The 14,611-nt window shown below is 35.6% G+C and overlaps 1 protein-coding gene across 1 annotated transcript; it reads left to right on the top strand.

The window, feature by feature from the left end:
- The first annotated feature begins 420 nt into the window (after positions 1 to 420).
- On the top strand, positions 421 to 7,823 carry MARCOL (MARCO like). The gene is made up of 4 exons (XM_070569278.1): positions 421 to 548; positions 3,487 to 4,019; positions 6,252 to 6,373; positions 7,603 to 7,823. The coding sequence occupies exons 1-4, from the start codon at positions 476 to 478 to the stop codon at positions 7,646 to 7,648; spliced, it is 774 nt and encodes a 257-aa protein (XP_070425379.1). The 5' UTR covers positions 421 to 475; the 3' UTR covers positions 7,649 to 7,823.
- Positions 7,824 to 14,611: the final 6,788 nt, after the last annotated feature.

Below are 14,611 nucleotides of genomic sequence, written 5' to 3'. Positions count from 1 at the left end.
TGCAATTTTACTTGCTTTGGAAATATAACTTGAGGTAAAAAATTGACACATAATTCATGTGCAGGAAAATGTAATGAGAATATTGTGGATGTATGAACTTGGGGGGTCAATAACAGTACTGATTAAAGATAAGTCATCTCTTAGTAATAAAAAAAATATGAACACTAAATTTACCACTCTCCCAGATGGGTTTCACCTTTTTGTTTTTTTCTGCGACAAAGATATATGATAGAAGCGTATTAAAGTTTTGAAATTTATGGGAGTTGGGGCGTGAAGCTAATTTTAAAAATGGCAGTCCTCTCAAGAAGCAACACCTTTCAGTTTGCGAAAGTTACTCTGTAATTTTTTTTTAACACAGTGACAGTGTTTAGCAATTAGGGTGGAGGATTTTTCATATATATAACATGGTGGTGATCAGCGTTATTTATTCAGAAAGCATCTACTGAAGAGTTACCCTTAACTCCCTCCAACAGACATGTCTGAAACAACTAGCTCTAACATGAAGGCTTTCATTTTTCTTCCCTTCATGTTCTTGGTCATGTTCTCAGGTAAGAAAAGTTACGTTCAATGACTTTCCTTCCAGTTCTCAAAGTAAAGAATTAGAAATGTTGAGTTATTTAGTAATACTTTGCCGGAAAGTTAAAAAATGGGAAATCTCTGACAGAGAAATGCAAGAAGGTAATTTCAGACAACATAAGTATAGATCAGAGGCATAAAAATAGTGGATGGTGAGACAACGGTAAATAGTCTGATGTGGCTGAAGAGAAGCAGAGGCAAGGGGATGGGAAAAGCAAGACACTAGACTGGGAAGAAAATTCAATCTAAAAAGATTATGAGAGTTTGTGAATACTCCAGTTCAAGTTCCATAAAGGATATGGTCTTGTGTGATGATCCAAGGCTGTGTGGTCAAAAAGAAGTGGTTTCAAATCCTGGCTTTTCAATTTTCTATTTATGTGCTTATGGGAAACTTAATTAACTTATTTTAGCCTCAGTTTTTTCATTTGCAAAATGGAAATAATTATACATTCCTACAGGTTGTTATACAGTTAGGTTATCTGTTTATAGAGATGTGAATTTCCAGCTAGCAATGTGAATTTATCAAGATAATAAATGACACAGATAATACATTTCCGAAGATAATAAATTATGATAAATGAAGGCAATTCCAATTTATCTGCAAATTATGACCTCCTACTTGACCATTTGTTTCTTATATCTAGTGAAAAAAAACAATAAAGTGCCTGTGACCTTCAGCTGCTTATAGTGGGAATACAAGAAATAGTGGTTCTCTTCTCAATGAAAGTATTGCAATTGGTTCAGGTTGTTGAGTACGGATGTGATCATATCCCTTCTGTTAAGAAATATCAGTCTGTAGTGATATTGAAAATGGATTAGTTGTGGGAAAAGTTCTACAGAGATGCCATTTAAGGAGTCACTGAGGTAGTAGAGTTAAGAAATAAGAATATAGGGCTAAGTGATGGGACAGGAAAAGGGAGGAAAAAAGATATATATATATATATATATATATATATATGTTTTAGAGGGGAACAAAAGCGTATAGTCAAAATCCCTTACCGTGATACCGTGATGACAGGTATCATCTCTTCTGTACTTCAGTGCTTTTCTAGATGACATTTAGCATGTATTCATCAGTCATTTGTTGATAGAAGAAAGTATATTAATACAAGATGTACTGGTTATATGGATTTGGAGGGTGAAGAAGAGAGAGGAATCAGGAATGCCTATGACACTTTTATAATGTAAAGCAATGCCTCACATGTATTTAGAGTTTGTAAAATCAGAAAAGAAAAATACAAAACAAAAACTGAAGATAATTATTTTACAAAATTTTAATATAAAAAGTAGATAATTAAACCTCATTCTGATATCTTATTTATATTTTCTACCTAAAAATTATACCCCTGATTTCATCCTACAAATTTATCCATATGAGAAATAATGTATTTTAGGATTTTGATTAAATTATTGTTTGTAATAGTAAAAGAGGGTAATAAACTAGGTACTCATTGCTAGAAGACACGTTAAATAAATTATGGCAAACTCATTGAATATTTTTTTTGTAAATTGAAGGAATGGCTAGGTTACATTCACAGACTCTATCCTACACTATATAACAGTTTCGTAAATCAGGTTCCTATGTGCTAAACTCCTGTGCCTGGGCTAGGACCTTAACCGCCAGCAATGGAGTATGCCATAGCATGCTCAGTGGATAACAATGAATGATGTATTTGTTTTTAGTTAAATTTACTTGAAAGCACAAGTGTGTACACTCATGGAAATATAAATCTGGGCAATTGCAAATGCAAGTGAAACCCTAGGTATAGATTTGGAACCATTCACATTGAAATGATTTAAGGTTGTGTTAATTGAAAAAATTACCAGGGAAGCCTGTGAAGAAAAAAAAAGTAAGCCTGAATAAAACTTTTGAGGAACCCCAAAATTAAGAAGCTGGGGGAAGAAAAAGGAACCATCAAATGGAAAAGGTGAGGAGGCCAAAGAGAAACACTTGTACCAAAGCAAGGACAAGAAGCATCAGACCCCATGGAATATCATTGTGCTTAACAGCTCTAAAGCCTTTCCATCTGCTTATCATTGTTTCCTACATCCTGCTCCTTTTGGAATAGAATCTGAAAATATATATTCATATATATCCATCCCTAAATATATATATGTATCATTATCATATCATATGTATCATATTATATATGTAGGGGTGGATGGACTTCCACAATAAATTTGAGAAAGCAGATAGATTAGATGAGTTATTAAACATAGGTTTTAAGAAACAGTCACACAATATCCATCATTTCCTTGAGTAGTTTGACTGCAAAAGAAAAAAACAAATAACCCCCAGAGAGCATATGACTAATTAATTGTTGCTAGGGCCTTTACAGAAATGGTGGACACAAAATTGATTGAAAAAGAAAGGATGTTCTGAAGAAGAAGGGAAACCACTGCCTTTGGGACAGGAGCATATGGCTACAAAAAGCACATATAGAGATGGAGAAGAGAATGTAGAAGGAGGTCTCATGTCCAACAATTTTTATGTTTGTAAAGTTGATGATGGCGTGTTCTACAGGGTGAGATTGGGAATATGGGGAAAGAGTACGAGGTGGAAAAAGTTTATAATAGGCACTAAAGCAGAGTCTGCTTGATTAATCAGGAAATCATTCGAAGGAATTGACAGTAGTATGAAGGCACAGTTCAAATAATTCAGACTCTGATATAGAAATGTGATAAGCTGGCTTGACCCCAAGATTTTTGTAAATTTTGTAATATAGTCAAGAAAAAAGTGGAGGAACCAAAATACTCTGGTTATGAGAATTAGTGGGAAGATTCTATCTTGAGGTTTGGTTAAAAAAAAATCAAAGAGACATTAAACATATATATCTTTGGATGAATGCTGTTGATTTTAAATTTTTGAAGATGAATAACTTTATTATTTTGCTTATGGTATCATTCCAGTGCCTTCAACCCAGACTTTGAAAACAAATGTTCTTAAACTACAAGAGAGTCCAGAACCTACACTTATTCTAGAGAGAAAAAATGAAGCTAACCATCAAGGAGGACAAAAGGAATCTAATAAACAAGAAGGTAGCAACACACAAGGAAAACCAGGGACATTTAGTCTGCAAGGACAACCAGGGTATTCTAACCAGCCAGGGAAACCAGGGAATTTTAATCAGCAAAAGAGACCAGGAGTTTTCAATCAGCCTGGGAGTCTTCAAGGGAATTCAGGAGAATCTAACCAAAAAGGGAATCCAGAAACTTCTAATGAGCAAGGAAAACCAGGATCTTCTGGTCAGCACGGGCATCCAGGGTCAGCTAGCCAACAAGGGAAGCCAGGATCTTCTGGCCAGCAAGGGAAGCCAGGGTCATCTAGCCAGCAAGGAAAACCAGGATCTTCTGGCCAACGAGGGAAATCAGGGTCTTTTTACAATCCAGAAGAAAGGAAAAAAGTAGGCAACCCTTTGAATGGCAATGTAAAGGACACTCAGGTTAGTGTTAATTTCCTTTTCTTTCCTCAGTCAACTTATCATTTATCTCAGTCATTCTATTTTCCAAGACTTGGAATGGTTAACAGAATACACTATACTAATGACAAACACTTTGCAATGACTCTAATTCAACAAAATGAGAGGCAATTTGGAGAAGGTTATTTTCATATATCCCTACGATTGTTAATGAGGGTCATGCTCTTCCACTCCATCCCTCATTCCCTTCTTCTATTTTCCACTCAAGCCTTTCTACCTATACTGGACTAGCTCAGACTCCCATTAACTGAGCCCCCATCCCCACCAAATTTAACTTTCATGCCCATTTCTATCCCATCTATAATCTACATACTACCCAAGTGGTATTTCTAAATCACAAATCTCATCTGATCTATCACTTCTCAGCTAAAAATTCTTCAGTGGTGCTACACTACTCAGAAGATAACATCCAGGGGCCGGCCCCGTGGCGCAGCAGTTAAGTTCACACGTTCTGCTTCTTGGCAGCCCGGGGTTCGCCGGGTTTGGATTCCGGGTGCGGACATGGCTTGGCATGCCATGCTGTGGTAGGCGTCCCACATATAAAGTAGAGGAAGATGGGCATGGGTGTTAGCTCAGGACCAGGCTTCCTCAGCAAAAAGAGTAGGACTGCCAGTAGTTAGCTCAGGGCTAATCTTCCTCAAAAAAAAAAAAAAAAAAAAAAGAAGAAGAAGAAGAAGAAGAAGATGAAATCCAGACTCCTGAGCATGGCATTTAATATTTTTCATAATTGGACCCCAGGTCCATGATTGGACATGGCTAAACATTTCACGTTAACTCTTGCTCACACATCATCCAGATCATACAGAATTCTTTGACTTCCCACGAATGTATTCCTAATACTAATGATATCCTCTGTCATAGAATGTACCTTATTGCTTTGTAATTGATAATCTATTCCATTGAAGCATGAACTCGTTAAAGAAAGTACCATTACTTTTCAAACTTGTATCCCCAGATCCTCGAATAAGACAGGCATATAATAGGTTCTCTTAAACTATTTGTCAGATGGGTGAATAAATGCCTGTTATTTGGGAGCCATCATTGCAAATAGGTACGCATCCATGACCCCTGTATTTCCTTCTGAGTCCTGCTGTGCCTTGCCTTCCCTTGCCAGTCTCTTTCACAACTGCCAGCCTCCTCATTCCATTTAACAATGACTCTGGACCCTTCACTTAATACATCCAAAATAGTTTTCTAGAACACTTCCTCCATCTCAATATCTTAACGGAAACTTACTTTTTACCTCATAACTTGTCATTCCTCAATATCCTTTCAGATGAAATCTTTCTGTCCCTCTTGGTCCTTATCTCTAGGCTGGCATGAATTAGTAATCTTCCAGGGACATTCCTGCCATCCAGACCTTAATGCCACCACCATCAGGTTTCTGAGTATTTAGATTGCCACTTAAACTTTCCAACCTTTATATTCTTTTTAAAAATGGGGGTGATAGCCCTGTCCATTTCACAGAGCATGTGTGAATGAAAGTAATGTATTGGTTTGAAAAAGGTGGTAAACTCTAAGCCAATGGAGAAGACAGGTCTTTGTTCATCTTCCCCTGCTCTAAGAAGACAAAGCCTCCTATTGAAGATGCTCAGCATTCCATTTAGTGTCTCTGTTCTCATCTGCTCATCAAAACTTCTTTATGTTCACACGCTTCTGTCATTCTATAACTTGATTATGAGGAAATTCTTAAAATACTGTTCAACTGAATTCTGCATAATCCTATCTCCAATCTCATTTTCTTTCTTAAGAAAAGAAAAAAGAAAGGTTCAATAAATTATGACCATTTGTGTTTTGTATTTGCCAGTATGACTTTTCTATAATTATTGTTTCCTTGAGTAGAGGAAGGCTTGTGTACAGAGAATTAAAGTGGAGGAAGTCTGACATGAGTAAGAGCAGCTGCTCTGAAGTCAGATAACTCAGGGTTTGAATCCAAGCTTGGGTATTTAATCTATATCTGGTCTTGGGCTCGTCACTTAAATGCACTGTAGGCCTGCAACTTTGCATTGGAGAAAAATATGCTCTTCTTTCACTAGTGTGGCATGAATTAAGTTGAATAAGCAAAGATCAGTAAAATGACTGGTTTAGTACAATGCTTAATCAATAATTAATGAGCAATAAATATTTGTTTTATTACAATATCAAAATTAAATTGAGTTTCCTATATTTACCTAATGGTCTTTCATATTACCTCAGACTGGCAGTACCAGCATCAAGAACTCAGCTGGAACTATAAATTGTCTATCTATCTACAAACCAGTCTGTGGTTCGGATGGAAGAACCTATAGTAACGACTGTGTATTTGGTGAAGCAAAAAGGTAAGAGCATTTTATATTTCTTTGTATCAGGAAGAACTATTCTGATCCAAAGGGAATAAAAGAACATTTCTCTCTGTGTCTCTATAGTTTTCTCTCAATAGTGTCTTGGGTGTTTGTCCAAAGGAAACATAAAACGATACTTAATTCTTGAATAGTAAATTTAGTCATTTCCTGAGAGAATGTGGTACATTCAGCTTTTTAAGTAGGAGTAAATTTATTATTGAGTCATTCATTTACCAAATATTCACTAGACATCCACTATGTACTAGGCATTGCTCTAAGCACTGGAGGTAAGGTGGTGAGCAAACTCACGGAATTTCTTGCCTCCTGCTTCCATGGAGCTTTCATTTTTGCAGTAGAAGACAACAAACAAAATATATCAGAGGCTAAGGAGGACTATGAATCCTACGGATTACTAACTGTTTACTACTAAACTATATTTTAAATTTAAATAATAATATTGAAGTTGGATTTGGTGAGCCACACAAACCTTTAAGAGTTACACTCTGCCTGTCTATAAGAAATAAGATGATTATTAGGATGTTTAAAATTAGAACATGTAGGGGCTGGCCTGGTGGCGCAGGGGTTAAGTTCACACATTGTGCTTCGGCAACCCTGGGTTGGTCGGTTTGGATCCCGGGTGCAGCACCTGACAAGCCATGCTGTGGTAGGCATCCCACATATAAAGTAGGGGAAGATGGGCACAGATGTTAGCTCAGGGCCAATCTTCCTCAGCAAAAAGAGGAGGATTGGCAGCAGTTAGCTCAGGGCTAGTCTTCCTAAAAAAAAAAAAAAATTAGAACATGTAGCTAAGAAAGAGTTAGATATCTCAGCTTTCAAAATTAATAAATATTAATTTGTGAAGGTAGGAATAAGGTAAAAATTATACCTCTCTTGTTTTTGATAGTTCCAGAATTTATTAAGTGCTGAGTAAATTGTTATTGTGTAAATAAACAAATGTTAATGGTAAGTGTCCCCTGTAGCCATGAAAGTTAGAGTTGGAGGGAACATCAGCCTCCCATTCTCTCATTTTATGGATAAGTCACCTGGCCCAGGGACAAGAAAGGACTGGCACAAAATGCACAAATTCCCAGAGCAGTCAATGGGACACAGGCAAGCCAGAGCCTGGGCCCGCTTTTCCCCATGTGATTTTTTAAATAACCACATTTTCTCTCTGGTGGTGCCACAATTCACTTGGTCCTTGATTTCTCTCATTATCTTGTTTTCAGGTTGAGTAATGGAAAACTGACTTTGAAGCATGAGGGGAAATGCTAAGTATCTACAGTATCCAAATAACCTGGAACCTCAAAATCCACTTTGAATTCTCCTTAAACAATAGACTTCCCTGGGACTTCCACTGAGAACGGCATGAGTCTCACAGATATGATGGATCTTACATTATTTTCCAAGATTGTTCCATTGCAAATAAAATCAGTTCCAGAGGTGCTTATGATTGCTGAGATTGTTTATTTTCTAGACTTTCCCAAACTTTGTGTCTATGATCCATCTCTTCCCAAAGTGCCAAAATGGCTAATATTCAGGAGCTACAGCAGCAATTTGCAAACCCTAATAGATATAAAAATCTCAGGATTGCACGTGAAAAGTAAAGATTCCCCACTTCAGAAATACTGATGTGGGGCCAGCTCGGTGGAGCAGCAGTTAAGTTCGCACGTTCCGCTTCTTGGCAGCCTGGGGTTCACCGGTTCGGATCCCGGATGTGGACATGGCACCGCTTGGCAAAAAGGCATGCTGTGGTAGGCGTCCCATATATAAAGTAGAGGAAGATGGGCACAGATGTTAGCTCAGGGCCAGTCTTCTTTGGCAAAAAGAGGAGGATTGGCAGCAGTTAGCTCAGGGCTAATCTTCCTAAAAAAAAAAAAAAAAGAAAAGAAATGCTGATGCTGTAGGTCTCTCATAGAGCTAAAGAAACTGCAGTTCTAAACCACATTCCAGGTATTCTAATGAAAGCGGTCTCTGAACACCTGATGTGAAACTGACTTGAGATTTTTTAAGGATGTATTGATTGACTCCAGAGGACCCATGGAACCATATGCAAAAATAAATCCTCTGTGTACTTTTTTCTTAAGAGTGTCCAAAACTTTCATAAGATGTCTAAAGGGATATATGAGCAAAAATAGATTTTAAAACCATTGATCTACAGATATTGAAATGTAGAGATTTACCGTATTTTATCTGAAATTGTGTTTTAAGTCAGGCATAGAACCCAGATGACCAGAAGGCCCTTACGAGGATATTAATCATATTGGTTAGCAACATGGGGCTCCAAAATGGGCTTAATCCTCGATATTATGGCAGGATCAGAGCTGGTGAAAAGAATGGTTTAAGGAAAATGACATCAGAGAGGCTGAGCAAGATCTGGAGGTGGGTGATGAATATAAGTACTTTTATGTCCAAGGGAACCCTATTTAGCAGTGGGGAATTCAGTCAGCAATTTATATTTGGAATATATGAATCCAACACGACAAATGTAGCAGGAAAGCAGACAGTGGAATAGGGCACATGGCCCAGATCAAAGTGTAAAGAGAAGCTGTGGTATCAGACAGGATAAGTGGTTAAATCTAAGGAGAGGGAAACACGATAGTAGCCCAATATGTATGGAGAGTTATGGTCTGGAAAGGTGGGGAAGGAAAGATGCAGAAAGCTGTAGTTGGGGGAAATAAAGGTCATTAAAATGCTTATTATTAAGGGCATTCTACCCTTCCTCTAGCTGGCAATGAACAAGACTCAGAGATCAATGTGGAACCCCTCATATACTTGGCTCATGGAATATAAGGATTCAGCCGGAAACTCAATCCCCAGTTCAAGTTGATAGGATTTAAGTAAACTTTGCTCTTCATTGTCCAGCACCTGAGGCTGTTTCTTTATGATTTAATTTAATGGGAGATTAAACAGAGTGCAGTGACTGAGCTCTGAACAAAGTGCTTCATATAGTAAGAAGTAAATAAATTATTTTGAAATTAATACATGCTCATAGGAAGAATAGAATTGAATTCTGGAAAATACCTCAAGACTTAGTTGTTATTGATGTTTGATAAGTTAGTTTAGGTTCATTTAATTGATTTACAGGTGCCTAGCAAACAGTACTCAGCCTTCAGACACACTGATTCCGTTGCATAGACAGAATTTGCAACTCTTTCTTAAATACTTAAAAGATGTAACGGAGTTCTATAATGACCCAGATTTTTTGCACACACACAACAAAAATAGCTATTTCTGTAAGTCTGACCAACAAAATTATCTCAAGAAAGTATTCTGCTATGGGTAAGCAATCAAGGATGTTCACTACACATTAGGCTGTGTTCGCTACAGAGGGGCATTCGATGATAATCACCTGAAAAGATGTTAATGGAATCTTTCAAATATACAGTGAGCATCCTGAGGGAGAAAATTTTAGCCTTTTTTGTACACAGAAGGGGCTTAGTAAAGATTGTTTTAATGAATGAATCAATGAGTGATTAATGCAGGAGAGTACCAGGGAAACAGATGCTGTCTACTTCTCTTCTTAATTGCTTGTATAGTAGTGCAAGCTACCACTTATTGCCTTTTCCTAAAACACTATAATATCTCCCTAAATGGTTGGCATATCTTGACTTTTAATCTTTTTAATCCATTCCTCATAGAGCAGCAAGAGTGATCTGTTTGAGACAAAAATCTTATAATATCACTACTGCCATCTCAGCTTATAACCCTTGGACCCCTAATATTTGAGACAATCTCCACATTCGATACCTGACCTACAAGATATTGAGTGTGTTAAAATATTTCTTGTACAAAACTCCTACTTGTAAGCTGTAATTCAGACATTATGGCCTTCTCTTTTCCAATTCTGGAAATTTCTATGATTCCTTCAAACAAGTTTTGTGTACATTTCATCATCTCAGAAACTCAACACATTATCCCACATCCTACCTTGTCTACCTAAGCTTTACTTAGCCTTTGTTTAGCACTTTAAGTATACTTTATTCAGAGATGACTTTTTGACCATATCCACTGTCCTCCTTGGTATATAATCTCACCCTATAAATACACGATATGCTTTCTCTTTATAACATAGGTCAGTTGTAGTTGCATGAATTGTTGATTGATATATGCCTCCCCTACTCCATCTTAAGCTGGATAAGGGTAGTGTGTCAGAGTACTTTGGCATGAACTAGTCCTGGTACATACATTCTAATTTTCCTTTTTGATTACTTCTTTGACCTATGGCAATTTAGAAGTGTTTTGTTTAGTTTTCAAATATTTGAGGACTTCCCAGATATATTCTTTTTTTAAAAATTAATTAATTTATTTTTGGATGTACATCATATTTTGAATTCCGTGTACATTACATCTTGTTCACCACCCGAAAACTAACTATAGTCCATCCCCTCACACGTGAGCCTAATCACCCCTTTTGCCCTCCTCCCTCCCCCCTTCCCCTATGGTAACCATCAATCCAATCTCCAAAGCTACGTGTTTTTTTGTCGTTGTTTTTATCTTCTACTTATGATTGGGATCATATGGTACTTGACTTTCTCCCTCTGACTTATTTCACTGAGCATAATACCCTCAAGGTCTATCCATGTTGTCACAAATGGACGAATTTCATCATTTCTTATGGCTGAGTAGTAGTCCATCGTGTATAAATACCACATCTTCTTTATCCATTCGTCCCTTGATGGGCACCTAGGTTGCTTCCATGTCTTGGATATCTTCTACTAGTGATTTCTAATTTAACATCACTAGTACGAAAACATACTTTGAATGGCTTGATCCATTCTAATATTTTATGTCTTGTTTTTAATGCTAAGAGTGTGGTCTATCCTGGTATATATTCTGTGGGTAATTGGAAAGAATGATTATCCTGTGATTGTTAGGTGATATGGTCTATAAATGTAGATGCTGTTAAGTTGGTTGATAGTGTTCTTTAAGTCTTCTATATTTTTTTACTGATTTTCTCTCTACTTGTTTTATTAATTTTTGAGAAAATGATCTTGATATTTCCAATTAAAATAGTGGGTTTGTCTGTTTCTCCTCACTGATACATTAGTTGTTCCCTCTATGTAGAAGCTCTGTTATTAGTTTGATAGGCACTTAGGGTTGCTAAAAACTGTTGATGAATTAACTCCTTTTATCGTTATGAAATGACCCACTTTGTCCCTGCTAATGTAATTTTCTCTGAAATCTACTTTGTCTTACATTGATATCATCACTCTAGCTTTCTTTTCATTAGTGTTAGCATGGTATATTTTTTTCTCATCTTTCTACTTTTAATCTATTTTTGTCTTTATACTTAATGTGTTTCTCTTGTAGGAAGCATATCTTTGCTTTTTTGATCCAATCTTATAATCTCTGCTTTTCAATTGGGAATATTTGGACCAGTTACATTTGATGTGATTATTTTTGTGGTCACGTTTATAACTATTATCTTAATACTTATTTTCTATTCATCAATAATTTCCTATTTGTTCCCATTTTATTTTATCTTTCTTCAGATGGATTACTTTAGTATTATTATGATTCCATTTTCTCTACTTTGTTGGCTTATTAGATATAAACCTGTGTTTTAAGGTTTTTTTTAAAAAATTATTATTTTAGTTTACGTATAAATCTTTAGCACATCTTTTTCTTCCTTCAAGTAATATTATTCTATTACTCTTACACTTATTGATAAGAAGTTTGCAACAGTGTACTTCCATTTATCTGCTTCCAGCCTTTGTGTTTTATTGTCATTCATTTTCCTTTTAAATGTGCTATAAACCCCATAAGTTACAGTGATAACTAAAGTTTTAAGGAGTGAATTTCTTTCAAAGAAATTTACATAAGACTAAAAATCTTTTTTTATTAGCTTGATTATAATTTCTCATATTCCTCATTCCTATGTAGATTCTCCTATTAATTCCATTTATGGAATAGGAAAAATAGTATGACATTTAAAGTCAGGGAGAGGAACTAAAGTCATAAGTCTAAGTATTAGGATGTCTGACCTCTAGATCCTATTCTGTCATACCTATCATTCTGCAACTTCCTCTCTCTGGGCTTTGTTTGCCTTGCCTATACAAAAAGAGCACTGGACTAAATCAGGAACCAGTTGTCTGCAAGCATTTTTGATATCATAACCTAAGTAAAACGTTTTTATAACAAACCTCCAAAATATACACATATATTTTAATTTTACGCATTATTTCTGAAGAAATATATTGTGAATAATATAGAAAGTAACCAAAAATAGAAATTAAAGAGAATAAAAAATTAATATTGGAACTTTTTCAAGGATTCAACTTTGGAAGTCATACAACTAGATTAATATTTTTAAAAATATACAAAAGAAACAAAATATGATATTCTCTGGTTGAACTGGAAGTGAGGAAACTTCAGCCTCCCACATCTAAGTTCAGATGGTCTTCATAATATCTCCACTGTATAAGATTTGGAAAGTAAGACATTAAATACTTCTAACTTCCTTTATCTCTCAGAACTCTATAATACAGTTAATTTTCTAAGATCTTGTACCCTAAAAGGTCCTGGTAGACAATAAAAACAGATAGAGGGTCAAAACTCAGTAAGCCAGCTAGGGAATGAAGAAATATTTTTGTAGGCCCAGTCAAACAAAGTCCAATTTGTAGGAAGTGAAAGAATGTGAATCTAAAGCAAGTTTGGTGATTATGCCTTCTGGGTTTCAGCAGGAAATGTCAGAGTTGTGAAGATAAATGCTGTTCCAGATTAAGATAGGGAAAGAAGAAAACAAACCATGACATGCAATGTTTGTGGGTACAAAGTGAAAGAGATCATTGAAGTATTAATCTGAGTTATTAAAGTTGAAAAAAACTTTAAGTTGAAAAACACTCATTAAGGAGGCTGTATATACATGATTTCCTATTCATCTATTCAACCAGACAGTGAGGTTGTATGTATATTCTTGCGTATTTTCCCATTAAGGCAAAGGCATGTAGCCTAACACTGTGGAAACTCATGTTGGGAAGCCTCTCTCCTCCTTAGCTTCATAGAAAGACTCATGCTGTCTATAAAAATTACCTTTAAAATCAGAATAGAATATGTTAGTGTATTTAAGATCCCTAAGACTCAACTCTCCACTATTTAAAAAAATGGATTTTATTATGCCTAGTTTACATATCTATGAGGACTAAAGGAAATAACAAATCCAAAAAAGCCTTAAAGCAGTTTTAATAATAAAACTAATTAGTAAGAATTTTCCTTCCTTTGTTAAAAAGAATCTTAAAAACTTTTCAAAGAATCTTTTTTTGTACCACCCCATCTTAAAGGCAAAGAATATAACACAAGGCAACAAAGTAGTACATCAATATACTGGGTTTTATGTTAATGATTAAGTTAAAATAAAACTTTATCCAATTAACACAAAAACACTAATTTGAAAAGACTAATGCACCCCTATGTTCATTGCAGCATTATTCACAATAACCAAGACTTGGAAACAACCTAAGTGCCCATCAATGGATGAATGGATAAAGAAGATGTATTTATATATATACAATAGTGTGTATATATATATATATATATAACAGAATATTACTCAGCCATAAAAAAGATGAAATCTTGCCATTTGCAACAATGTGGATGAACTCTGAGGGCATTATGCTAAGCAGAGCAAGTCAGATGAAGAAAGTCAATACGTTACGATTTCACTCATATGTGGAAGATAAAAAAAAACAACAAAGATGTAGAGAACAGATTGGTGGTTACCAGAGGGAAGGGAAGGAGGGGGAGGACAAAAGGGGTAAGAGGGCCCATGTGCACAGTGATGGATGGTGGTTAGACTTTGGGTGGTGAACATGCTGCAGCCTACACAGAAATCGAAATACAACATACACTTGAAATTTATATAACATTATAAACCAATGTTATCCCAATAAAAAATTAATAACAAAATAGAACTTCAATGATCTATAACATTAGTTACTATAAAACTCATATTTATCATTTCTTGAATAACTCTAAAGTTCTTGGAAATACAGGTAGTTTTTTCAATATAGGTTTCTTATAAGAGCTTTATTCAGAGACTGGTTTTCATTTAATTGCAAAAAAATCTCTTAGGCATCCATAGTGTTCTTCATCCACTTAGAGATCAGGGATGAAATAACAAGAATCCACAAGAGACATTAAATTTTTGCATGGTTAATCTTTTTTATTCATAACATCATTATTTTCATAGGAAATTATTTATGTTCTGTGTTTTCCAAAGCAGGATATTCATTAAAA

The sequence above is a fragment of the Equus przewalskii genome, chromosome 13 (assembly GCF_037783145.1).
Source record: "Equus przewalskii isolate Varuska chromosome 13, EquPr2, whole genome shotgun sequence".
In the NCBI taxonomy this organism is placed as follows: domain Eukaryota; kingdom Metazoa; phylum Chordata; class Mammalia; order Perissodactyla; family Equidae; genus Equus; species Equus przewalskii.
This window is presented reverse-complemented; position numbering and strand designations above follow the sequence as displayed.